The sequence below is a fragment of the Berghia stephanieae genome, chromosome 4 (assembly GCF_034508935.2).
Source record: "Berghia stephanieae isolate SIO BIC M18660-M18661 chromosome 4, UCSD_Bste_1.3, whole genome shotgun sequence".
Classification (NCBI taxonomy): Eukaryota; Metazoa; Mollusca; class Gastropoda; order Nudibranchia; family Aeolidiidae; genus Berghia; species Berghia stephanieae.
The window spans coordinates 69653674-69681314 of NC_088363.1; the positions used below are offsets into that span (position 1 = coordinate 69653674).

At 36.2% G+C, this 27641-nt stretch overlaps 1 protein-coding gene across 2 annotated transcripts in view; it reads right to left on the reverse strand.

Annotated features, from left to right (window-relative positions):
* LOC144971125 (rap1 GTPase-activating protein 1-like) overlaps nt 1–20114 on the reverse strand; it is a 401598-nt gene extending 381484 nt beyond the window's left edge. For both annotated transcript variants that reach the window (XM_078911551.1, XM_078911547.1), the window contains exon 1: nt 19996–20114. In XM_078911551.1, the coding sequence (XP_078767677.1) occupies nt 19996–20020 (25 nt within the window). In that variant the 5' untranslated portion in view covers nt 20021–20114. The remainder of the gene's footprint in view (nt 1–19995) is intronic.
* Nucleotides 20115–27641: the final 7527 nt, after the last annotated feature.

Genomic DNA, 27641 nt, shown 5'->3' on the forward strand with positions numbered 1-27641 from the left:
ATCCTAGAGTGTATGTGCAGTCTGTGATATATTTGATACTTCCCTATACAGGATTCTAGAATGTTTGTGCATTCTATAGTATATTTGATACTTCCTTATACAGAATTCTAGAGTGTATGTGCAGTCTATAGTATATTTGATACTTCTCTATACAGGATTCTAGAATATTTGTGCATTCTATAATATAGTTGGTACTCGCTTATACATAATTCTAGAATGTATGTGCAGTATATAGTATATTTGATACTTCCTTATACAGAATCCTAGAGTGTATGTGCAGTCCAATATATATTTGAATCTTCATAATATCATCCTAGACTGTATGTGCAGTCTATGGTTTTTTCAATACTATTCATACAAACTGTTTAACCAGATATACAGTCTGTAGTATATGTTATACTTTGATATTATATATATATATATATATATATATATATATATATGTGTGTGTGTGTGTGTGTGTGTGTGTATGTGTGTGTGCGTGTTTGTTTATTCACTTATTTACCATTTCTTTATCTTTTTCATTTTTCGAGGTTGTTTTTTGCATCGTCGCCCCCCCCCCCCCCCCCCTCCCCCCCTCCTTTTCCCAATTTTTCTCGTCTGAAACACAAAATGAAAAGGCCAATTGTTACGCACCGCTTCAAATCAGTTTAATGTCGGGGTGTTTTACATGCTAAAAATTGCAGTTGCATTGTAAAAAGGAGGAAATTACTGTTGATAGGTAGGATTGATTACAATGGCTATTTCATTCTTAAAGTGACATGATTAAAATGCCTAGTAACCACAGAACGCTTCTTTTGTTTGTATTCCAAGATCTTATTGTTGTGCGGCTATGTGGCCTTGTGGTATGACACTCGCTTTCGGATTGGAAGGTCCTAGGTTCGAGCCTTGCTCGGCGCATAGTTGAGTCCTTGGAAAAGACTCTTTACTCACATTCTCTCACCGTACTCAGATGTAAAATGAGTACCTGGTCGTTAACAGCATTGTCTCTGTCCGAAAAAATGATAATCTCGCCTAACAGGTGTCATGTCCCGTCCTACATGTTAAGTGTTGCTTTTGGCTAAGGTTGCTGTTGTAAAACGCTTTGACTTTGAGCACATTTAGTGGATTTTGCGCTATATAAAAAAGCTCAATTGTTACCGAAAGGAAGTGGTAAATATTTCTCTGGCGTCTATCTAATTTTTTCACTGTATGTATTTATATATCTACTGGGTTTGTTTTTTTTTTTTGGTTGTTGGCTGAAGAATGGCTTTGATCCTGAAACGTTCCGTGTTTGGTTTTTTGTTGTTGTTTTTGTTTTGTTTTGTTTTTAAGCTGCTATATTCATTTTTGTTTAATACTTTTTACACCCACAGCTTCGAGCAGCATAGTATTGCTTTAGATTTAAATGCCATAATAATATATCTGATCATTTTCGCATTAAATTCACGTTTTGGCATCTGATTCACCCTGAGTTTACACTGTTTTGAGACGGTGGGTAATCATTGATCTCGCCAGTTCAATGACCCCATTTCAAATTTTCTATAATTCTACTGGGACTGCGCCATGTGGGGAACACAAATTATATTGTCTATCGTTTTGTTCTCCGATTAATTTCAACAACTGGGACCCGAGTGGAGAGGAATATTTTAGTAAAATTAAAATTCAATTGATAAATTGCTTTAACCCTCTCCTTACCACCTACAGCAAAATCGTCACATTTGTTACGAAACAATATACATTTTTTCTTATTCAGATTTATTGTGTACATCACAATTACCTTTGTTTAAATAATAAGAACAGTTGTTTTGTAGAGAGATTGTTTGAGTTTTTAAAAAGCAATTTTTCTGCTGGGTAAGCCTTCCATTTTGGGAAAATACTGAAAGGGATCGGTAAGGAGAGAGTTAAAAGCTAACAGTAAGGCTGTTTTTAAAAGAACAGACAAGTCTCTCTGTCCGTATTAAAAAATAAAAGAATGAGTTCAGCGCACTCCCGAGATGATAACGTTGCTTCATTTAACCAGTAAACTGCCGTACTCTGGAAAAAGACGTATTCAAAACCAGAAAGCTCGTCCTTCAAATATCGATCGATTTAAATGACTCGCATCTTCGCATTTACTCAAACTTGAAATCTCGCTAGTGTGTGTGTGTGTGGGGGGGGGGGGGGGGGGGGGGGGGGGGGGGTCAGAAAAATATCTCTCGATTGCACCCGGGATTGATGTTGGTCCCTTTTCGTGTGAAGCAAATGCTCTACCGACTAAACTATCGGATCTTCTTTCATTGAACAGCAGAGGGTTAATGAGTTGAGCTCGAAACGATTGTATTGCTCTTTCTTCAGTGAGGCTAGAACTCTTGTGTTTTTAATTTATTGCAATGTGCATCTAATTAACTCAAATTGACTTCAAAATACAAGTCCAAGTGTCAGGCAATAATTTTTGTAAAAAAAAAACCATTCCAAACAGATGACGCTCATGGTATGCCTTGGAAATGAAGTTGTGTGAATGCTGTGCGCTTGGCTAAGAAACTCACAACATTGCCATCCGGAAGTATAACGGACCAACACACAAAACTGTGTGTAACCTTTAACATTTACAGTCTGGTTAATACAGTTTAGTGAGAATTACTCATAAACATGGATAGTAAAAAACAATAACAAAGAACTGAGTGAAGGTAAATGGAGCGTTGCAAAGCCCCTTCAACACATTCTCGTGGAAATGTTAAGGATTATTTTAAAATTTGTCTAAAAAGTCTAAATCATTTTCATGAATTAAAAAAAATATATAAACTTAAAAGTATAAATCACTTTCTAAACGGGTGCGTGCTTTTTAAAAATATAAAGTAAATGGACATTATTTTCATTAAAAGGAAGGTTTTAATAATAAGTGGGATAATTTGTCAAAACTCATATGTTCATTTGCTCTCTCTTAAAAAATGTCTGAACCAAGTTTCTATCAGCTCACAATGCTACTGTTTCATGTCAACCCTTTTAATCTTTATGGTTGAGAGGAATTTAACAAGTCACTCTTGGTAAACATTTTTATAATGCGGGCCATTCCACTTGTCCATTTAACCGATCGATATAGACTATTAGAAATATAATATGTACAAGACTGTCGTGCAAGGTGCTATTGTAGAGGAGCAGGGGAGAAGAGGAAGACAGGAAAAATAACTATGGCAAGACAATATCAAAGAGTGGACAGGCCTAGATCGTAATGGCCTTCTGGAAAAAGCCAGAGACCGTGTCGAATGGCGTAAGGTTGTGAAATCTCCATCCCGCGATCAGCTCATAGGAATGAGGGAGTGGGTGAGTGATAGTTATAGATAGTACGCGCTTGGCTAAGAAGCTCACAACATTGCCAATTATGTGTAACATTGAACATTATAGTCTGGTTAATACAGTTTAGTGGGAATTACTCATAAAGGCGGATGGGAAAAACCAATAACAATGACCCGAGTAACGACAGCTTCGATCTCGACGTCTATCTATAATCTCCTCGGATCCTTGGTTTTCTCAGATTGTTTGATTGACATTAATTTGTAAATTGGGTTGTAGCAACAGTACCATGGCAGCTGGCGAGATCATAAGGATCTATTCTGTTTCTATGGCTCGAAATAGAAAATTGCTACCTTTTTTAAACATTGTAAAGTTTCTTCTTCTTTTTTTTAAACTTTTAATGGCGAAAGCAGCTTTAATTGAGATTTCTCCTAATGTGCCATGGCCTCTCCAGACAGAAGGCGCAATAGAAATATATTTCTCTTCTTTTTTCTCTTCTTCTTCTTCTCTCTTCTTCTCTCTGCCTTCTTCCTTCTCTTCTCTTCTCTTCTCTCTCCTCCTCCTCTCTCCTCTCTCCTCTTCTCTTCTCTTCTTCTTCTCTCTTCTTCTCTCTCTCTCCTCCTCTCCTCCTCCTCCTTCCTCTTCCTCTCTCCTCTCCTCCTCTCCTCCTCCTCTCCTCTCCTCCTCCTCCTCCTCCTCCTCCTCTCCTCCTCCTCCTCCTCCTCCTCTCCTCCTCCTCTCTCTCCTTCTTCTTCTTCTTCTTCTTCTTCTTCTTCTTCTTCTTCTTCTTCTTCTTCTTCTTCTTCTTCTTCTTCTTCTTCTTTCTTCTTCTTCTTCTTCTTCTTCTTTTCTTCTTCTTCTTCTTCTTCTTCTCTCTCTCCTCCTCCTTCTTCTCCTTCTTCCTCCTCTCTCCTCTCTCTCCCTCTCTCCTCCTTCCTCTCCCCTCCTCTCCTCCTCCTCCTCCTTCTTCTTCTTCTTCTTCTTCTTCTCTTCTTCTTCTTCTTTCTTTTCTTCTTCTTCTTCTTCTTCTTCTTCTTCTTCTTCTTCTTCTTCTTCTTTTCTTCTTCTTCTCTTCTTCTTTCTTCTCTTCTCTCCTCTCTCTCCTTCTCTCCTCCCCTCCTCTCTCTCTCCCCTCCTCCTCCTCCTCTCCTCTCTCCTCCTCCTCTCTCTCTCCTCTTTCTTCTTCTTCTTCTTCTTCTTCTTCTTCTTCTTCTTCTTTTCTTCTTTCTTCTTCTTCTTCTTCTTCTTCTTCTTCTTCTTCTTCTTCTTCTTCTTCTTCTCTTATTATCATTATTATTTTATTATATTATTATTATTTATTATTATTTTATTATTATTATTATTATTATTTTATCATTTTATTATTAATTCTCATTATTATTTCATCATCATTAATATTTAATTATTATTATTACTTATTATTATTTTATTATTATTATTATTATTATTTTATATTATTATTATTATTACTACTATTATTAATATTATTATCACCACCATATCATTTTTTTTTTCATAAATTGATATGATCAATATTATTATTATTATTATTATTATTATATCCATCATCATATCTATATCATCTCATCATCATCATCATCATCTCTCATCATCATCATCATCATCATCATCATCATCATAATCATCATCATCCTATCATTATTTTTTTTCATAAATATTATCATTATTATTATTATAATAATTATCATTGATATTATTGTGTTTTCCATATTTTACCCATGTTATCCAGGAAGTGTCCAATGTCATTATAAAGACGATACGCAGTCTGAACGGAAGCATAAAGATTAAATCTTCAGAAAATTAAATTTAAAACAGAGAAAATAAATCCTCTTTTTTGAAGATAAAGCAATTGTTGGTTTGTTTTATTTATCAATTTTCTAGCAATGAGATTTCTTTTATGTTTATGTATGTGTGTTGTTTGTTATAACCGGTATGCTTTGTCATCACACATTTTTTTTTCATGACAAGTTTCGTTGACAAGACTCTAATTTGTTCCCAATGAAAACAAAAAGAAAGGATCTTGATTTAATGATTAAATTAGCGAGAAACTGAAGTGTAATTTGAGTTTTGAAAAGATTTAATTGAAACAATTTAATATCTATTATTATTATCATTATTATTATTATTATTTCCTTTTTTTTAAAATTATTATTACTATTATTATTATTATTATTATTATTATTATTATAGTATAGTATATATTATATAGTATTATAGTTAGTAGTAGTAGTAGTAGTAGTAGTAGTATATGTATATTATTATTATTATTATTATTATTATTATTATTATTATTATTATTATATATTATTATTATTATTATTATTATTATTATTATTATTATTATTTATTATTTTGTTTGTTGTTGTTATTATTATTATTTTATTATTTCTAAATAAGCTTTTGAATTAAAATTAAGTTTCATCGAAAAAATTGTTAAAGAAAACAACATACTTTTTATATGCATCGACTTGTATTGAGACGTAACGTTTAATGTAAATGTCGCTGCTTGAAGCTCAAAGACATAACTAACAATGTGAAATTGAATGTAAGCTTCAAGTTAATATATGAAAACAGATAAAAATGGACGTTTCGGGTTTCCCCTTTATCGACAAAACAGGATGAATGAAACACTACATACGATAATGGCGTTGTTAAGATGAATAAACAAAAACCGTTTTTGTTTAATCATCTTAACAACGCCACTACCGCATTATCTCATTCGTCTGCAGTGTTTCATTCATCCTGTTTTGGTGATAAAAGGGCAACCCGAAACGTCCATTTTATCTGTTTTCATATATTAAATTGAAGCTTACATTCAATTTCATGTAATTTTTAAGGAAGTGTCAGTCTATAAGTTTTTTTAAAGAATGATATTTTATATAGCGCAATATCCTTTAAACGTGCTTTAAACCGCTTTACAAAGAGTCCATGACCAAGAGCAACACGAAACATATAGAACGAGACATGACGTCTGTTAGGCGATATTACATTTTTTTCCCGACAAAGACAATGCTGTTAACGGACAGGTACTAATTTTACACCTGAGTACGGTGGGAGACTGTGAGTAAAGAGCCTTTTCCAAGAACTCATCTATACGCCGAGTGAGGCGGGAACCCAGGACCTCCGATTCCAAAGAGAGTGTCACACCACAAGACCACATAGCCGCACATAACGTTTAACGAAGGCTATTTTCTAGTGTTATCAATGTTTCGGGATATCGGTGTAGCGGAAAACATTGTACATAGTGTATAGCGTTATGAACACGTTTAATCCTCTCCTTACCAATCACAGGAAAATCGTCACATTCGTTACGATGAAACCAACATTTTTCTCATTGAGTTGTCTTTTGTACGTCACAAAATTTGAAAACATTTTATGATATAGTTTTAAGAACTAAACAAAATGACATAGACCTCTATAGCATATTCTAATCCCATTTGGGTTAGAGCTTTGAAATCCTATATTATGTTGTGTGCTAATGATGTTTTGAGGAAAACCCATGAAATGGTCTGTGAGGAGAGAGTTAATTGTTATTGCGCTATATAAAAGCTCACGTTATTTTAAAGTGGGAATGAACATATACAAGATGGAATTTATAGAGAATTTATTTCCAAATACTGGGTCTCATTTTGCCAAGAAGATATCAGCTAGTCTATTAGGTTTCTTGTTTATCAATTGATTTTGTTTTGCCATGCTATGGTTTTGTTCTATTCTGTTTTGTTTTGTTTGTTTTTGTTTTTAACTCCTAATTATATTATTGTTTCAGCAATTAGATAATTTGTTTCGGATTAATTGCAGTGCGCATTTCCTAATATTTATTTGAGATTGGTTCATTTTGTTGTGGGACGAAATATGGAAAATGATTTTCAATGAAGGAAACTTGCTTGGCCAGAAGAAGCCTTCAAGAATGGAATTAATTAATTAATATGAATTGATTCTGGTTGAATCAAAACAAGTTTGTTTATGTTTATTGTTAATTTATTTTCCCGGGAGAGAGATTGTTTTTTTTAAAGTAAGATTTTATATAGTACAGTATCCACTTAACTCTTTCCTTACCAGCCATTTTCAGGATATTCCCCAAAACTTCACACCCAGCTAACACAAAAATATATTTTTTTTATCATTCAAGCACAATACCAGTAAAGTTCTTGCGATAAATAATTTATCTAGCAAAACATGCTCTTCAACACACTGTTCATTATCTTTAAATTCCACGATGTACAAAAGAAATTTGAACAAGAAAAATGTTGGTTGTATCGTAACGAAAGTGACGATTTTCCTATAGGCAAGGAGAGGGTTAATGTGCGAAGAGCGTTCTTCACGGTGTGTCTTCAGCTAGCACCAAGAGTTAGGACAGTACATGACGTAATGTAATTACAAGCATTTTTCGGACAGAAAAAACACAAGCCATGAACACATTTTCTGAGTATAATGAGAGAATGTGAGTTGTAATATTGTGAATCCTTTCTGAAGACGCAATGAGAGAATGTGAGTTGTAATATTGTGAATCCTTTCTGAAGACTCAATTAGAGAATGTGAGTTGTAATATTGTGAATCCTTTCTGAAGACTCAATGAGAGAATGTGAGTTGTAATATTGTGAATCCTTTCTGAAGACTCAATGAGAGAATGTGAGTTGTAATATTGTGAATCCTTTCTGAAGACTCAATGAGAGAATGTGAGTTGTAATATTGTGAGTCCTTAAAGACTCAATGAGAGTATGTGAGTTGTAATATTGTGAGTCCTTTCTGAAGACTCAATGAGAGAATGTGAGTTGTAATATTGTGAATCCTTTCTGAAGACTCAATGAGAGAATGTGAGTTGTAATATCGTGAGTCCTTAAAGACTCAATGAGAGAATGTGAGTTGTAATATTGTGAGTCCTTCAAGACTCAATGAGAGAATGGGAGTTGTAATATTGTGAGTCCTTAAAGACTCAATGAGAGAATGGGAGTTGTAATATTGTGAGTCCTTAAAGACTCAATGAGAGAATGTGAGTTGTAATATCGTGAGTCCTTCAAGACTCAATGAGAGAATGTGAGTTGTAATATTGTGAATCCTTTCTGAAGACTCAATGAGAGAATGTGAGTTGTAATATTGTGAATCCTTTCTGAAGACTCAATGAGAGAATGTGAGTTGTAATATTTTGAGTCCTTAAAGACTCAATGAGAGAATGTGAGTTGTAATATTGTGAGTCCTTAAAGACTCAATGAGAGTATGTGAGTTGTAATATTGTGAGTCCTTTCTGAAGACTCAATGAGAGAATGTGAGTTGTAATATTGTGAATCCTTTCTGAAGACTCAATGAGAGAATGTGAGTTGTAATATCGTGAGTCCTTAAAGACTCAATGAGAGAATGTGAGTTGTAATATTGTGAGTCCTTCAAGACTCAATGAGAGAATGGGAGTTGTAATATTGTGAGTCCTTCAAGACTCAATGAGAGAATGGGAGTTGTAATATTGTGAGTCCTTAAAGACTCAATGAGAGAATGTGAGTTGTAATATCGTGAGTCCTTCAAGACTCAATGAGAGAATGTGAGTTGTAATATTGTGAGTCCTCCAAGACTCAATGAGAGAATGGGAGTTGTAATATTGTGAGTCCTTAAAGACTCAATGAGAGAATGTGAGTTGTAATATTGTGAGTCTTTTATGAAGACTCAACCTCGTGTCGCCCCGAGCGGGACTTGAACCAAGGCACCACATGTCAAGAGACAACTGCCATACCACAATGCCACGAAGTCGTACAAAACTGAATTTTAAAACTTTAAAATCCCACAATATCAGCCGTAGTGAAAATATTATATTAAAATGTGTGTGTGTGTGTGTGTGTGTGCGTGTGCGTGTGTGTGTGTGCTGTGTGTGTGTGCACAAATGAGTCTATTTGTGTGGCAGTTGTCAAGGAATAAGTAGATGAAGTATTCTCCTCTATTTCGAGACTAAGATGTGGGGATGGAAAAAGAGGGGCGGTAGTCGAACGATGGCTGAAGAAGAATTTTGCCAGACTTGCATCAAATTGTCGACAATTTCAACAAATAAAAAATTACATAGGAAAAGTTGATGTGCTTGCTGCCACTCATTAGGCCAAGTGGATACAAAGATGCATAACTTCTCTTTCGATAGGCGGGACCCATTGTCATGGTAACGGTCGTAATTTCCATTCAATAATTTTAAAACATGGTTGTCCCGATTGCTCAGTTGTATGATCACTCGCCTAACAAGCAGAGGGCCCGTCTGATTGATTCCCCCCCCCCCCCCACCCCCACCCCCCTTGGCTACATATCAGTGATTCAGTAACTGGATGTATTAAATCTGGCGAAAAGTGGATCGCTATAGTCAACCAACATATCTCACGGGTAGCAAGCAATTTAATATATGATATAACGAACTTATATAGCGCCTAGTTCCAATTTAGAATTGCTCACTGGCGCTTTACATCAACACATCATGTATGATATAAAAATATAGAACTGGCATGTTAAAAACCACACAAATTCGATGACAACATAATATATTATAATACAATACATACTAAGAGTCCAAATGATATGCCCTACAGCTCAGTTTTTAACCGTTTTCTAAAGATAAGTGGATTTTAAAGCTACAGATATCGAGACTGAATCCGACTCCCGTGAGACCATGTCACTAAAGAACTCTCGTTCTTTGTTAAATCATTGCATTGATAAAAAGATGTGCTTCCGTCATCGAAAACTGAGATTATACACAAACCGAGAGAACGTGTGAAAAAAAGGGGTGGGAGTGGTGGATGGGAACCAACGACTCATGCTGTCTAATGCCTTTCTCTCTATTTTATTATCAAGTCATGTGCCTTTCTGTATTTGTCACAAAATTAAATGATTTTACTGTCCTGGTTTGAAATAACTTAGAATTGTCCTGAAATGCATCTGCTTGGTTTTATCTTTGGTCCTTGGTTTTATTGTTTCAGAAGATAGCTGCTCGATTATGCATTGCAATATCATTTGTTTCTTTGGTTTTGTCACAGAATATCTAATTCCGTTCTCTCTCTCTCTCTCTCTCTCTCTCTCTCTCTCTCTCTCTCTCTCTCTCTCTCTTTCTCTCTCTCTCTCTCTCTCTCTCTCTCTCTCTGTGTGTGTGTGTGTGTGTGTGTGTGTGTTGTTTTGTGGTTGTTTGTTTTGTTTGATTTTACTTTTATTTGCTTGGGTAAATCCACTTGGTTTTTGTTCTTGGTTTGGCCATTGAATAAAGCTGCTTGATGAATGTGTGTATGTGTGTGTGTGTATGTGTGTGTGTGAGAGAGAGAGAGAGAGAGAGAGAGAGAGAGAGAGAGAGAGAGAGAGAGAGATTATTTTCCCACCGTTAGTCAGGTGCTCAGATGTTCACTAAACAAATAATATCACTGTAATGCTAAGACCGTCGCCCAAACTCCATGTAATGAAAACTGGGGCTAATCGAGACGCCATTATTACTACTTGACACATCATACTTCTTGACACTACTTCCTTGTCTACAGTTTCAGTTTTGCCACAGTGAAGACAACAAACAATAAAGCGTGCTACAGCGGCATGGTCTTTCAATGTCTTTGTTTCCCTCCCAAAAGGCACCGAGTTTTAATTCCCATAGCTTTATGTGGTGGCCTTAAGCAAGTCACCTCGCCCTTGCTCGCTTTGCGGCACTGCATTGCGGCTGACACTTGATTTATTCGACTCTTCCCTAAAGAAATTATTCCACTTGCACGTGAATAAAAGGATGTTTTTATTTGAAACAATTCTTCTGAAAAAAAGATAGGCTCTCAAACAATTAAAAATCGTTAGCTCTTTTTTTTTTTTCTTTTTTTTTTTTTTTTGTTTGCTTGTGTTTTTATTTTTTTATTTTTTTTTATTTTTTTTTTTTGTCTTTTGTTTTTTTTTTCGTTTCTTTTGTTTTGTATTTTTTTGTAAGCAAATGCAGTGACGTAAGATGAGTTGTCCATCATGACTAAACTATCAACAGAAAAAAGAAGAGAATTTTAAATCCATTCATCACTGATGCCCACAACTTACAGAAAGGTTAATGCAGAGTTGTATTAAATTTCATTATTCTGAATTAGGTAATTGTGCAGTTATAGATAGTATGCGCTTGGCTAAGAAGCTCATAACATTGCCATCCGGAAGTAAAACGGACCAACACACAAAACTGTGTGTATCCATGAACGTTTATAGTCGGGTTAATACAGTTCAGTGAGCATTACTCATGAACGCGGATGGCAAAAAACGATAACAAAGGCCGGAGTGACGTCATCTTCGATCTATCTATAAGGGATGGGAAATTTATATATGGAATAGGCCTCCTACTTTGATAATGGATAATATATCCAGCTAAAAAAGAAATAACGTAGTTTTTTAAGTAGAAAACATTGTCTTGTGTTCTTATCTACGAGCAGACAAAGAAGTAATATTTAAAAAGTTGTGGAGCGCGGGGAGATAGGGGGGGGGGGGGGGAAGGAAGGAAGAAGAAGGGGCAACTATTTCAAGCGATTAACTTCCTGCTATTTTTCAAGGAAAAGAAACTGGAAAACAGGAAATTGCTCAACAGACAATGAAGATGTTTATACGCTAGTGAATTATAAATTAATTTCTAGATTATCTAATTCATTACAATAAATTACATAAGGTAATAATAATATTATACAATTTTTTCATTACGAAAATCACATAGACAGGTGGATATTGATTGATCACAACCATGCATTTGTTTCTCTCGTTTGTACCTTTTTAATTTAAAAAAATTAAACTATGACTTTAATCACGTTATTGAATGACTTGATAATAATGACGTTTGTTAGCCGTAATATATATAATATATCTATGTATATTGCAATCATTCTATTGTCACAATACTTTGGCGCTCCAAAACAATCACAATCTTTAAAATTTTTGGCCAGTAAACTTGTCTTTCAAAAATTGATTTATTAAAATGAGCCTTGTCTCGCCAGAAACTCTCAAAATTGAGAAATCAATGGGGATCCCAGGTTTAAGGGTTTTTACCAAACGATGGACATTTTAATCGATCGATAATATTTGAAAGGACGAGTTTTCTGGCCAAAATTTGTGAAATGTTTTTTTCAGAAGAATTATAATAATAATTGTGATCCATTGTTTAAACACTGTATTTCAAAAGGAGAAGAGGAGGGAGAGGAGGATGAGGTGGTGGTGGAAGAAGAGGTGGAGGAGGAGGAGGAGAAAGAGGTGGTGGGGGAAGAGGAAGGATGAACCCGATGCTTCAACTTGAAAAGTATACTTAAATTAGAGTTTAATAAATGCTTTATTAAGGAGCGTGAGTATTTTGTTTAGAATTCAAACAACTTAAATTTTATAATTTTGGCCAATTCGACGTTAAACTAGATTTTCTTTCCATCTAATTCATTCCGACCTACGTGCATATATTTGTAGGTCTGATAACCTATTGCAACTATGGGCTTGTTTTAGCAGCGTTGTAATGGATAATATTTTGTGTTGGTTTGAGAGGGCAATAAAAATATTACATTACAACAATGAGCCGACAACAATTTGGATTATCAGACCTGCAAAATAAGAGCACGTCGATCTGATATAACATCGGATTGATTCGGTAGGTCATAATTGGTTTACTATCTACGTTTACAATACGCTTCAACAGTCGTAACGTCACTTCCTTCGTAAGGTCGCATGGTATCTTAGTAACTGGCTCTAAACGATCGGAACAACGGCGGACGCCTTTATGAAATTTTTCTCCGACGAGCATAAAATTGTATCCAGAGGGAAAAAAAACATTATAAATCATTATTTTACACATTCTGATCACAAGATATATGAGAAGTTCTAGCCAGCATGAAGAATAAAAAGTACCGATTTTCTTTGTTTAGAACCACGATGGCCGCCGTTGCTGGGCGACGTGACATCAGACTATTGAATCCAATTAAAGAGTGTCTTGCACTGATGTAGTAATTAGTCTTGGACTTAAAACTTGACCCGAATTAGATACAGGCGAGTATTTGAAAACTGAAGGCGTAATATAGACGGAGGGAAGCAGAGAAGATGGCGCAAAGCAGGTTCAAGGTAGAGAGTATTATTGATGGCCTGTGCTCCAGCCAGAGTGAGGGGCCTAGGTAAGTCAGTTCGAGTCGGCGTTCAAGAAAGTCAATGGTATAACCTTAGGACGTTTAGTTCGGAGGTCACATTGATGTGAAGCAGTGTTGATTTAATCTGATTGTAACACCTAGCGACCTGCATACTTTTTTTCTTGCGTTAAATGTAAAATGTTACAGCATTCAGGAACAAAATAGTAAAATTCGTTGATCGTGATGTTTACTGTAGCTAAAGGTTATAGAAAAGCATTCTTTTTTACAGCATGTATAATATAATACGCTGAAATATGTTGCGGCACATTTTAATACCGCCCAAGCAAACACAAAGTGAAGGCATCTGATGATATTTAAGTTAAAATACCAATAATAATATATAATTACTTTCGGCTACAATCAGAATATAAAAACCATCGAGCCAATTTTACCAAGATCTGAAACGATAAATAAAATGCTGCTTGACGCTGTACACTCCTTTTGACAAGAAAAAAGTTTGCTTTATATGTCACTCACTGTCAATGTACCTATCTATCATGTTGGCGCACTGAAGAAGTAAAGTGTCTGGTTTGTTTTAGCCATAATTGTAATGCAAGTGTCTCAAGTTTGAAATCCTGTCCACGAACCTTGTGGTACGCTTTTTTTGAAATTTTTAAACATTTTTTTTACAAAAGTGACCAAACGTCTCAAAATGGTACTATTTCGGTGTCGACTATTTTTTTAAAAATGAACTTACAATCACAATTATAGAAAATGGGAGGGGTTGCCTGAATCCTGTGATCATGAAAATACTAACGAAAGAGTGAAAATGGAGAGGCTTCGTTTAGGAACGATACAATTTAATTTGTTTTCCACGTTAATGTGTCTATTGTTGTGCTGACGAAGGGTTTGTCTCCGAAACGTCCATTGTCTTTATCGTTCCTATACGAAATCACAATTATGAAACATATGTTCTTTGCTAAGAAGACTGAATTCAGTTTCTTGATGTTCAAAAGAAGTAAATGTTGCATTTCTGATAATTTCGATGATAAAATCTCATTTTGACGCTTGGTTCACTGAGATACTGCCAAATTGATGCGATGGGTCATGTTATCCCCGCCCCCCGCTCCCTCCCTCGTCAATATTGGAAATAAGTGTTAAAGTTTTGACATCCCCGTGATTTTCTAACTTTGACCATAGAAAATTGTATCACCTTCTAAAAACGCTCCATGTTTCGTAAATCATTATAATATTGTTATTGTAAGTTGTCCATGATGATAAATGTTGCAAAGCCTTTTGACCATAATAACAATGAGTAAAACCATTGTGTCGCATAAAGCACCAACTTAAGTTTATAATTGCCTATACGGATTTAATGGCAGTATGACATACCGGTATGGTATATCTCTCTACCCAGGAGATACTGAGTTCAAATCGCCACTGCACATAGTGTCACGAACGCTGGCAACAACGCCTATAAAATGGGGCCCGATAATGGCAACAATCCAGCCCCCGATGTCCGGAGGGAAACGATTATGGTAAACTGGCTCAATAAGTTCAAAGAGAGAGGGAATGGGGATACCCTTCTGAAGCGCATTATGGACGGCGCCCCGTTTCGAGCCGAATTAAGTCACGGCAACCCTTGTACGCAGCTTCCCTGACTACGAACAGAGATGCATAAACGAGATGGAAGTCGGTTTGGACGACTTCAATCCCTCGAGGGGGCGGGGACATACACTCCTCTAAACTTGATGAGAAGTTGCCAGGCTTCTCCACCAGTAAGAGGAGACACTGGGTGGTAGCGAATCGGCTTCGGTCGAGGACCTGCCTTACGGCAAAATCGCTTCATCAGTGGGGACTTTCCACCTGTCCAACATGTACCTGATGTGGGTTAGAACCCGAAACCGCAGAGCATCTAGTTGAACGGTGTGTTGTGACGAAGCTTCCGGGTGGGTTCGCGACGGTGCACGAGCGCGGTAAGGACTTTGCTGATTGGGTCGATCGTCGTAACATAATAGTGTGAGCACCATTAGAAGCTGCTGCCACAGCAATGTGTGGCTTGGAGTAAGTCATCTGATTGAACGCCCGTTTCACCAACAATTAATGTTTAAGTCAAATAGGTGCGATGAGGAATTCTCCATCAAGATTCAAAATCTGTCTCTTTAGTTACGATTCAAATGTTCTAGTAATTTATTTTTAGGGAGCTCTATTTGAAATTGAATTATAGTTTATACCACGACCAAACAGTCAAAATATTTACTTGAAAAAATTAGTATCCAACATCAGCTCCCATCAACAGTAGTTCAAAAGTAAATTCCGAAAATGCGATTTTTTTTCACATGCGTCGGTTTTAGATATTTTTCTTTGTATTTTGTCAGATTACCCTCCGTTAAACGACTGCGACACCCAATCTTCTCCTACAGTCTTAATCAGATTATGGAACTCCGAAAGGTCTATGAGAATGGGAGGAAGAAAAAACGAGAGGGGTGGGGGGGTGGTAAAGAGAAAAGGCTGAATGGATAAGGCATTGCCTTAAGATTTGAAAGTTTTTATTTTATGTCCAATCTAATGCAATGGATTTATTTTTGAGCTGTCTAAATTTCATCAAGCCCAAGTAGCTCATGTCGACAACAAGCGCAATTGAGTATATAATTTGAGTGTGTGCTTTTGTATAGATACCGTATGGTGTTTCTTTCTCTCTCTCTCTCTCTCTCTCTCTCTCTCTCTCTCTCTCTCTCTCTCTCTCTCTCTCTCTCTCTCTCTCTCTCTCTCTCTCTCTCTCTCTTTAACTTTCTTTCTTTCTATTTTGTCAATGATAATATTTTATAATTGTCTCTAAAGATGAAGAAGTGTGATCGAACCATCATTAACTCGGCTATCAAAAGCTACAAGGAAGAATTCGGTTCTTATCTATACTTCACCTTTAATTGATTTGGCGATATCATCATATTAAGTTTTTAAACAGAGTTAGAAAAGGCAATTCTTATTATTATGCCCTTCCGCCACGACATCATAAGACATCGTCGCCTAGGCTTTCCACGAAGGAATATAGATAATTCATCAAACAAGATGTCTGATGTCAATAGGAATCACCCAGGTTGTCCTAGTAAGCAAATTGGAGGTTAATAATCTTGCCCAAGGAAAAAAAACGAAAGTGCCTGAAGCGGGGCTCGAACTCGGGACCTTAGGGTCACAGTGCAGTGCCTTAGCCACTCGGCCATTTCGTCCCCCAGAGAATGCGATTTATAGTACCAAGCCTTTTCAGACATCAAGGCATGAAGCTAGGTCCGTCACTATAAGCATTACATTCCGTAAACAATGTCAATGTAAAATTAATATGGTGTAAGCACTTAGAATGTATCTATATGTTTGTTTACTTATTATTTACAAATCTATGTCTTTATCAATTAATATATTTATTCAATCCTTTTACTATTTAAAAAAATATATTTATCATTTGTTTATTGTTTTTCATATATTTATATATTCGTCTGTTTTTAAATTCATGTATCTACTTTCTAGACCACCACTTTTCATTGTAGAGAAAGGATAAAGAGTTAAAATATAATGGCCTAGCGGCATTTAGGTTTGTTATACTTTCGAGTGCATGAATGTAGTTACCTTTATGCCCTTGAGTGGATACTAGTTTTTCTTAAAATTACCAAATCCGCAATTATTATAATCACCGCGCACCTAGAGTAAATTACGAAATGTTTAAAGTGGAGCCAGACCTCGTTATCCCCTCGTCCTAATCATTTGCTTCCGACTCCGGACTGAGACGCCCTACACTCCTTTTTATAGTTGTCCCAAGCTAGTAAATAGTCAATAATATTTGGGTCGAATGTCTGCGGTGATTTCTTTTTTTTTTTCCTGTGATCCACAGACAAGATCAATGCGAGCGTCTGTCATCAATCACGAGAAATCCTATTTATTGTGCCTACGGTACACATCAAAGCTTACGGCGTCTTATCTTTATTAGAAATTACTGGAGAAAAGGACTCGTTTGGATTTCCCGATGTTTGTTTTTCTCGGGTCTTACTGTGTTACGAAATATACGACGAGCTGTTTAGGAAAATATCTTGAATGAAAACCATCTAGACGTAAGTAAAGTATTGGAACGGGGCTATGAACTTCTTTAATTGAATTGACTCAAATATTATTATTGTTGATTGAGGGCGGATGTTATGTTTGTTTTATTTTTATTTTGGTTTTTGTTTGTTTAAACTTGTTTGTTTGTTTCTTTTTGTTTGTTTTTTTTTCAACATTTTGATGGGGTTTTTTTCTATTTCTTTGCTTTATGTTATTTTTGGTGGACTCCAATGATGATAGCCACTGGTAGCTTCTATTTAATGTACACATAAATGATTGGATTTTTTCTTGAAGGTTGTCAAGTGCTGTCCTAAATCATCATATTATAAGCTAAAAGAAAAAAAATCTGGTATTTTGTCGATGTGAACCAGGTTTAAAAAATAATGTAAGCCAAAATAAACAACCAATTCTCTTTTTTTTTTTTTGGCTTAAAAAACAACAACAGCAACAATAACAACAACAACAACAACAATAATAACAATAATAATAATAATAATAATAATAATAATAATAATAATAATAATAATAATAATAATAATCATCATCATCATCATATCAATCATCATCACACATCATCATCATCATCATCATCATCATCATCATCATCATCATCATCATAATAATAATATAATAATAATAATATATAATAATAATAATAATAATAATAATAATAATAATAATAATAATAATAATAATATTTAATAAATAAATAAATAAATAAATAAAATAAATAAAATGGTGTACAAATAGATCAGTTTGTGAGTAGATATACATAATCTTTACGCTAAAATTATCTATAGGAATGTAAACCATATCAGCAGCTAAGAACAAAAGTGAAATAAATAGTATAATAGAGGTTCATAAGTCTTGCATATCGAATAATCTGATGCTTGTCGGGAGAAAGGAACGTTTATGTCTTTGTGCTTTAGATTTTGATGCCACTTCTAATAGATGCTGTGATGTGTTTATTAAAGATAACTACAAGAGATGAAGTGAGTAGAAAAGTGCCTAAAGAAAATAGAGAATAAAAATTTCGCGGCGGTGATGGGGGTTGGAACCCACGACCTTACTGGTACGACAACTCCGCCTGGCCGGGATGTTTCTCACGAGTTTTATTTGTATGAAATGTTCGGAGACAGAACCTTTCAAATAAAATTTCAAAATGTGCTATATTCTATTTGCAAATTTTGATGCTCTTTTGATGGTGCGATTTTAAGAGCATTTTATCTGCCATCCCCCCCCCCCCCCCCCCTCTCCCTCGAAGACTGATATACAAAAAGACAACGCACTTTCAATGACACTGATCTATAAAACAATGTGCATAGACTTTAATCGATTTTAAAACTAGCAAGTTTAGAGAGAAAGTATCCAGATACATACGTTTATTAATTTAAAATTTAATTTGTTTTGTATTTTGTGTCCATTTCAGATTGTACTACTCATAAATATTAATTTGTATTCTGAAACGACACATTAACCTCTCCTCAATGGCAGTAGTTAAGCCAACTCAAAATTTCTTATTCCGACTTGCATCACTTATCAGATTATTTTGGTGTTTATCGCCTTGCATTGTGACGTAATTTTTTAAAAGGAATGTCAGGCTATGCATTTAGGATGGCTACGCTGGGATTCACAGAACGAACTAAATTGGGTTCGAAGTTTTAAATGTATCCTTCGTTAACTCATAGATACCCGACAGTATGCGCACAAGTAAGGCCTTTTTGTACGCATTTTTTATTTTCTTATAGGAGATTGACATACTATTTGGCATTCCATTTTATGTAAAATAGTTGGGGTTTTTTTCCCTGTGTCCGAAAATTGTATTGGCATCAAACATGGTGCATATCTCATTCTAAAATGAAGTATATTGTTCCATCACGAGGAGATTTTTAAAAAAAAGTAAAACACCTAAAGAATTCCTGCGGATAAGCGCTATATAAATGCATTAAATTTGGAGTCATATCCAAAGATTTGCGAACATTTTATCGTTTATTTAGGGATTTTAGAAAAAATGGAACAAATACAATCTTGTTCGAATTTCAGAGGATGCTATCCCAACTTCTAGAAATCAAGTGGCAGAAAATAATAAATAAAAAGTAGGTAGGTATAAAGAATCAAAATAAAGTGTTTTGCATTTGAGTAGTTGTATAATTCATTGGTGTGTAAATGTTATCAACCAAATATTGAAGATTGTAAACATTTATTCCTCAACAATAAATATAAAAGATGATTTTATGCAATATTCACACCAATAACTTTCAAAGGCATTTTACTGCAAGAATGAAGAATTTTATTATTGACTGGATAACTTCCTCATTTTATTTTGATACGCTCCTTGACATAGCATTGATTATGGATGAGGAGAGAGAGAGAGAGAGAGAGAGAGAGAGAGAGAGAGAGAGAGAGAGAAGTGCATGGATGTGTGTGACAAGTAGCGTGTGTGTATTGCATGCATTTGTTTCTGTGAGAGACATGGTGTTTGTTCATGAAGAGAGAAATAGAAAGAGAGAGAGAGGGAGAGAGAGAGAGAGAGAGAGAGAGAGAGAGAGAGAGAAGAGAGAAATCAAATCGAACATAACGTTACCGTTCCATCCAGGGCCTGAGAACATGGTATTTGATGAAATCCAACACTCAAAAGAATATCAATGGGTATTTGATAAAGTAATAATATGCACTGATCAGACACTCTCCTTTGTTGTAAACAGTATTTGTTTAGCTTCTTGCTTCTTTATACCCCTCACGTGTGTCACAATTTATAACAATAAACAAAATGTCATAATAAATCAAGCTCTCATTGTGTAAGGACAATGGTCGGTAAGTATCCACTTAATGTGAGTCTAGTGCTGTTATAATATAACAATCTTTTTACTTGAGCTTTTGTATTGAGCAATATCCACAAAAGTACCCAAATCGCATCGCAAGGGTCCATAGCCAAAAACAACACTTAGCATGTAGTAGGACGAAACATGACGCCTGTTAGGCGATATTACAATTTTTCCGATAGAAACAAAGCTGTTAACGGCCAAGTACTCATTTTACAAATGACTACGGTGAGATAATTTGAGTAAAGAGCCTTTTCTTATGACTCAACTATGAGCTGCTCAGACCCAGGACCTTCTGATTCGAAAGCATGTGTCATACAACACGACCTCATAGCCACCAAAAAGAAAATGAAATAGATGAGAGTACAAGCATTTTTCACATAAGTTATTCTAGTATTTCAAAATAATAGTTCGTGTACCACACAAACAAAGCAAAATATAAGAAGAGACAATATTAAATTTTTATAAAAACAGAAATGACATTTTTGAATCAGGGGCAGCTGCAGTTCTTTTATTTTTCATCATGTCGTTGCATTGTTAAGCATTTTCCGTCAGCAATGATTAAATTAATTCCATGTGAAGCTTCCAGCAATGTTGATTACGGCACCATTTATTGATGAAGCAAGCTCGTGTCAAAACTTATTTAGAGTTGTTTAAATGGATGGCTGCTTTATTTAATGATGATGTCTTCACAAAATGGAAAAATAATGAATATTCCTAACATTTCAACAAAATATGAGTTTTACTTGTGACAACGTATTTTGATGAAGTGTTAGGAAACATTCATTACTTTTCCATATTGTTTTTTGTGTCTTTTCTTTGTTCCAGGGGGGAGAAGTGGCCGAGTAGTTAAGGCACTGCACTGTGACTCGGAAGGTCCCGGGTTCTTCGAGCCCAGCTTCAGGCACTTTCGTTTTGTTTTTGTTTTTTTTTTCCCAATTTTCACACTTTGGACAACATTGGTGGTTCTTGTTGACATCAGACATCTTGTTTGATGGATTATCAGGGGCCAGCGTGGCTCAGCGGTACGGTCTTTGCTTCGTTCGATCACCCGCCGCTGCGCTATGTGGCCTTGAGCAAGTCACCTCGCCCTAACTCAATTTGCGGCGCTGCACTGCGGCTGACGTCTGGGTTATTCCAGTCTTCCCTTGGAATAGACCATAGAGACAAACTCCCCTTATGGGTAGAATAAAGGGAATTTTATTTTATTTTTTTATTATCCATATTCCTTCATGGAATGCTTAGGCGTGGTATCAATGGTGTCGTGACGGAAGGTGTCATTTTTAAACATGTTTTTTTAAATATCTTTGTTCCATCCATGTTGTTCGATGTCAGAATGGATAACCAAAAGCACTATAGGGAATGAGATTAGCGGAAGAGTAGCGTCCTTTGATTGGACGTCACCCATAGTCTGTGACGTCACCGGCGGAAAAGTTATTAGAGGACGAGAGACCGTGCGGACAACCAACATGACGTTCTCTCTCTAATAACTTTTCCGCCGGTGACGTCACAGACTATGGGTGACTTCCAATCAAGGGACGCTACTCTTCCGCTAATCTCATTCCCTATACCTTTACAACAAAAAAAAAGAAAAAATTGAGCTTTTATACAGCGCAATATCCACTAAACGTGCTCAAAGCGCTTTACAAGGGGTCCCTGGGCAACAGCAACATTTAACATGTAGGACAGGACATGACGCCGCCTGTTAGGCGATATTACAATTTTTCCGGACAGAGACAACACGGTTAATGGCCAGGTCTTCATTTTATACCTGAGTACGGTGAGAGAATGTGAGTAAAGAGCCTTCTCCAAGGACTCAACTATGCGCCTAGCGAGGCTCGAACCCAGGACCTTCCGATCCGAAAGCGAGTGTCATACCACAAGACCACATAGCCGCACAACTAAAACTAACTTGATTTATTGGATTCGGAGCCCTCGTAAAGCCCTTTGCCTATATCTTTTAGTAGATACTGTACTATATAAAAGCAAATTTTCGTATGAAATAGAATTGGTGACAGTAATCGTGAAAAATTATGGCCCAGCCGTTGTGCTCATGGGTTTTTAAGTAATGTATTTATATATTAATTTTTCGTTGTTTTTTTTTTTTTGTTTTTTTTTTGTTATTGGCTGAAGAATGATTTTGAGCCCAAAACTTTCCATGTTTGGTATTTTGTTCTTTTTTGAAGCTGTTATACTTATTTTTGTTTATTACATGTTACAGTCCACAGCTTTTAGCAATTTATTTACACTTTGATCATGGGTATCCACTCTACATACTTTTCCCCTTTTGACGCAGGTGTCAATGAGTACCAGGCTATAGATAGAATTAAGATGACGTCACTGGAGACTTTATTATTGTTTTTGTTTTTTGCGATCCGCGTTTATGAGTAATTCTCACTAAGCTGTATAAACCAGACTATAAACGTTCAAGGTTACACACAGTTTTGTGTGTTGGTCCGTTATACTCTGGATGGCAATGTGTGAGTTTCTTAGGCAAGCGCATATTATCTATAGACAGTAACTGATATTGTGAGCGTATTTGTACTACCAGGACAACTACCAGACGACTGGTTCGATATGGAATGGAAATATTGTTCCAAATAGCCTGCTGGGAAGTAGATACATGAAACGTTGTGAATTGGATTCAGTAGTCTGATGTCATGCCGCCCGGCAACGGTGGCCATCTTGGTTCTAAACAAAGAAAATCATTACTTTTTATTCTTCATGCTGGGTGGCACTTTTCATAATATGTCTTGTGATCAGAATGTGTAAAAGTCATAACATGCGTCATTAGGACGGAAGTGACATTACGACTGTTGAAGAGTATTGACTGCATGGTAAATCCGTGAAAATGGACTTTACAAATGTTCATATCTAATTATTTATTTATCATTCCTTGAAAGACAGTATGCGCTTGGCTAAGAGGCTCATAACATTGCCATCCGGAAGTATAATGGACCAACACACAAAACTGTGTGTATCCATAAACATCTATAGTCGGGTTAATACAGTTCAGTGAGCATTACTCATAAACACGGATGGCAAAAAAACAATAACAAAGACCTGAGTGACGTCACCTTCGAACTATCAAAAGATCGAATGTAGTGACGTCACTCAAGTCTTTGTTATTGCTTTTTGCCACCAGCGTTAATGAGTAATTCTCACTAAACTGTATTAACCAGATTATAAACGTTCAAGATTACACATAGTTTTGTGTTTTGGTACGTTATACTTCCGGATGGCAATGTTGTGAGCTTCTTAGCCAAGCGCTAGTTCGAAGATGACGTCACTCAGGCCTTTGTTATTGTTTTTGCCATCCGCGTTTGTGAGTTGTTCTCACTAAATTGTATTAACCAGCCTATAAAAGTTCATGGTTACACAGAGTTTGTGTGTTGGTCCGTTATACTTCCGGATGGCAATGTTGTGAACTCCTTGGCCAAGCGCATTCTATCTATAGATTGACACGATGGATCGAATAATATATTATTTTAAAACACTTGAGCAGTGATCGAACTGGTCATTTTTTTATTTATTTTTTGATACGCCTTCATAACGCCATCCTCTCGTCTCTCATTTGTATTTAGTTAGTGTATCATTCATTCATCGCAGTTTGTTGACACATTTGGGAGACCCGGAACGTCCAAACCAACAACGCCATCCTCTCGTCTCTCATTTGTCTTTAGTTAGTGTGTCATTCATTCATCGCAGTTTGTTGACACATTTGGGAGACCCGGAACGTCCAAACCAACAACGCCATCCTCTCGTCTCTCATTGTCTTTAGTTACTGTGTCATTCATTCATCGCAGTTTGTTGACACATTTGGGAGACCCGGAACGTCCAAACCAACAACGCCATCCTCTCGTCTCTCATTGTCTTTAGTTAGTGTGTCATTCATTCATCGCAGTTTGTTGACACATTTGGGAGACCCGGAACGTCCAAACCAACAACGCCATCCTCTCGTCTCTCATTTGTCTTTAGTTAGTGTGTCATTCATTCATCGCAGTTTGTTGACACATTTGGGAGACCCGGAACGTCCAAACCAACAACGCCATCCTCTCGTCTCTCATTGTCTTTAGTTAGTGTGTCATTCATCGGAGTTTGTTGACACATTTGGGAGACCGGAACGTCCAAACCAACAACGCCATCCTCTCGTCTCTCATTGTCTTTAGTTAGTGTGTCATTCATTCATCGCAGTTTGTTGACACATTTGGGAGACCCGGAACGTCCAAACCAACAACGCCATCCTCTCGTCTCTCATTGTCTTTAGTTAGTGTGTCATTCATCGGAGTTTGTTGACACATTTGGGAGACCCGGAACGTCCAAACCAACAACGCCATCCTCTCGTCTCTCATTGTCTTTAGTTAGTGTGCCATTCATTCATCGGAGTTTGTTGACACATTTGGGAGACCCGGAACGTCCAAACCAACAACGCCATCCTCTCGTCTCTCATTGTCTTTAGTTAGTGTGTCATTCATTCATCGCAGTTTGTTGACACATTTGGGAGACCCGGAACGTCCAAACCAACAACGCTATCCTCTCGTCTCTCATTGTCTTTAGTTAGTGTGTCATTCATTCATCGCAGTTTGTTGACACATTTGGGAGACCCGGAACGTCCAAACCAACAACGCCATCCTCTCGTCTCTCATTGTCTTTAGTTAGTGTGTCATTCATCGGAGTTTGTTGACACATTTGGGAGACCCGGAACGTCCAAATCATGTCTTTGAAATGAACAAGGAAGTTTATATTTCGTCTTATTTTTGTTACCTATTTCTTCCAACTTCAGGCAGAACTATTAGCATTTTTACATTTGGGTACATCATAGATCAACCGATTAAAATGACATCCTTAACTTGTGAATACTTCTTAAACACGAAATTTCGAAGATATTTGGCGACGATTTTGTACCAAAAAGAAGTTGTTCTGCTAGTTAAAACCTCAATTGATGTTCTGCGTTTAGGTAAAATACTCATGCCATCCGCCAATCAAATTAAACATACCAACACACAAAACTATGTGTATCCTTGAACGTTTATAGTCTGATTCATATAATTTAGTGAAAACTAATCACTAAATTGACTGTCTAAAAACAAAAACAAAGAACTGAGTGACGTCAATTTCGTTCCTTCTATAGACAACAACCAGGGTCAATAACAACTGTGCTAATGGGGACAGATCAATAATGGATTTACATAAAGATGAACCAATGAACCAGTGATAACATAACATTGAGATTGTAATTATACAGAGGCTAGACAACAAACCATTATCGTTTAAATAGGAAACAAAATGGCGATTTTTCTCTGATTGTTTTATCATTGTTATTTAATGATGCTGTTCTTTATCTCCTACTTTTTTTTAATGTTTGTAATGTTTATATAAAGGATTTGATAACCGATTTTGCGGTTTTTTAGGTTAATTAACTCTCTCCTTATCAGCCATTTTTAGAATTTCCCCCGAAAATTCACAGCCACCGGACACAAAAATAGACTTTTCTTACTCAAACAAAAAAGTAAAAAGTGCATTCTATACAGAATTATCTTCGGCAAAATGATGTCTACAACACAGTGTTAGGTATCAATAGCTGTAATCAGAGCATTTCTTTACATTTTGTGACGTATAAGAGTAATCAGAATGAGAAAATTGTTGGTTGATCGTAACGAATGTGAGGAGTGTACATTTTCAATAAAGATAAACCGTCCCAAAAAATCGACCCACCTTGACCGGGATAGTCTCTGGCAGCTTGTTGGGTTTGGGTTTTTTTTAGAATGTTTTTTTTTTCTTTACTTTGTATATTTCTCTCTGCTTTGTCTGTTACTGTTTCATACACGCATTTCTATATCTTTAACTTACACAGTACCTGTACCATAACTTGTCATTTAGATGTTCAATAATTGTCCCCTGATGTATGTGGAATATTTGTCAATTCAAATAAACCAGGACGAGGTGCATTATAATTGATTGAAAATTGTGAAATAAAGAAAGTTATTATCATATGGTTGACATCTTATAAAGTTTTAAATTATCATTGTAACAGCGTATGTAAAGATAAAGGGAAATAGACAAACCGTTTGATCTATTCTTTTGTCAATGCACTTTCAAAAATGTTGAACAAACAAAAGAAAGTAGACAGGTCGTCTAAGAATTGCAATCTGTAATGTAACATAACAAAATTGTAGACTGCAAGTTAAATATTTATTTAGGATCATAAGATCGATCTTATGGGTATGTGTGTGTGGGGGGGGGGGGGGCGAAGTGGCCGAGTGGACACAAGTAATCAGGAGGGTCCCGGGTTCGAGCCCCGCTTCAGCACTTTCATTTTATTTTTACCTTGGGCAAGATTACCAACCCCCAATTTGCTCACTTTGAACAACATGAGTTATTCCTGTTGACATCAGAAATCCTATTTGATGAACCAGCTATAATCCTTCACGGAATGCCTAGGCGACGGGATCTAATGGCATGTAAAAAAAAAAAAACAAAAAAAAAACATTAAGTGGTACTTTCATGACAATAAGTCTTAGTACATAAACTTGACTCCGCGCGAGCAATGCTGGAGTCAAACACTTTTAGCCAACCGGAAGTAAGCTGCTAATGGATGAGCAAAGGCCGGAAGATTCAACTTGCGGAAACGTCAGTAATGCATTCCATCAACTGGACTATATCCACTTATCTATCTTATCTTGGTATTCTTTTGTTTGCTTGTTTGTTTGGGGTTTTTTTTGTTTGGTTATATTTTTTATTCATTTATCTTTTTATTTTTTGGTATTTTTGGATTATTATAGGTTGTGATATCCAATAGGATAGCTTTTAACATTTCCTATATTTGTCGCGCGTCTGTAATATATTCATTTTTACGCTCAAAACAGTACTCAAGAAATAATGTTTCACACATAACCTGTGTTTTGAATCTATTGCAATAGCTTAGTTTTCGACTGCTGACAAACTGCTGTTGACAAAGTCTACTCAAGTACAGTGTCACACGACACGGAATGGATCTCGGCTGACACAATCGAGAAACTTGATCTGAACAAGAGCCGCACAAGAGCAACAAGGCAAATGCGCAAGAGAAAAAAAACAACACAGTTGCTACCAAGGAAGTGAAGCAAAGCACTAGAAAAGACAAAAGAGAAAACATAGACAGCTTTGTCAAAGATGCAGAAAATACTGCGCTGTCAGGAAACCTGAAAGATTTGTACTTGAATTGAAAACAAAGAAACTCGCCAACAATCCCAGCATACCAATGAACCAGTAAAAGACTAGAACATCAAGTCCATGATCACGCATGTTTTGGGCGGATAATTAATATAAGGTGGCCAGAGACAATAAGGAATGAAGAATCGTGACAAAGTACATGACAACGTACATGACAGGAACCATCGAGCAGCAGATCCGACGGAGGAAGTGGGGC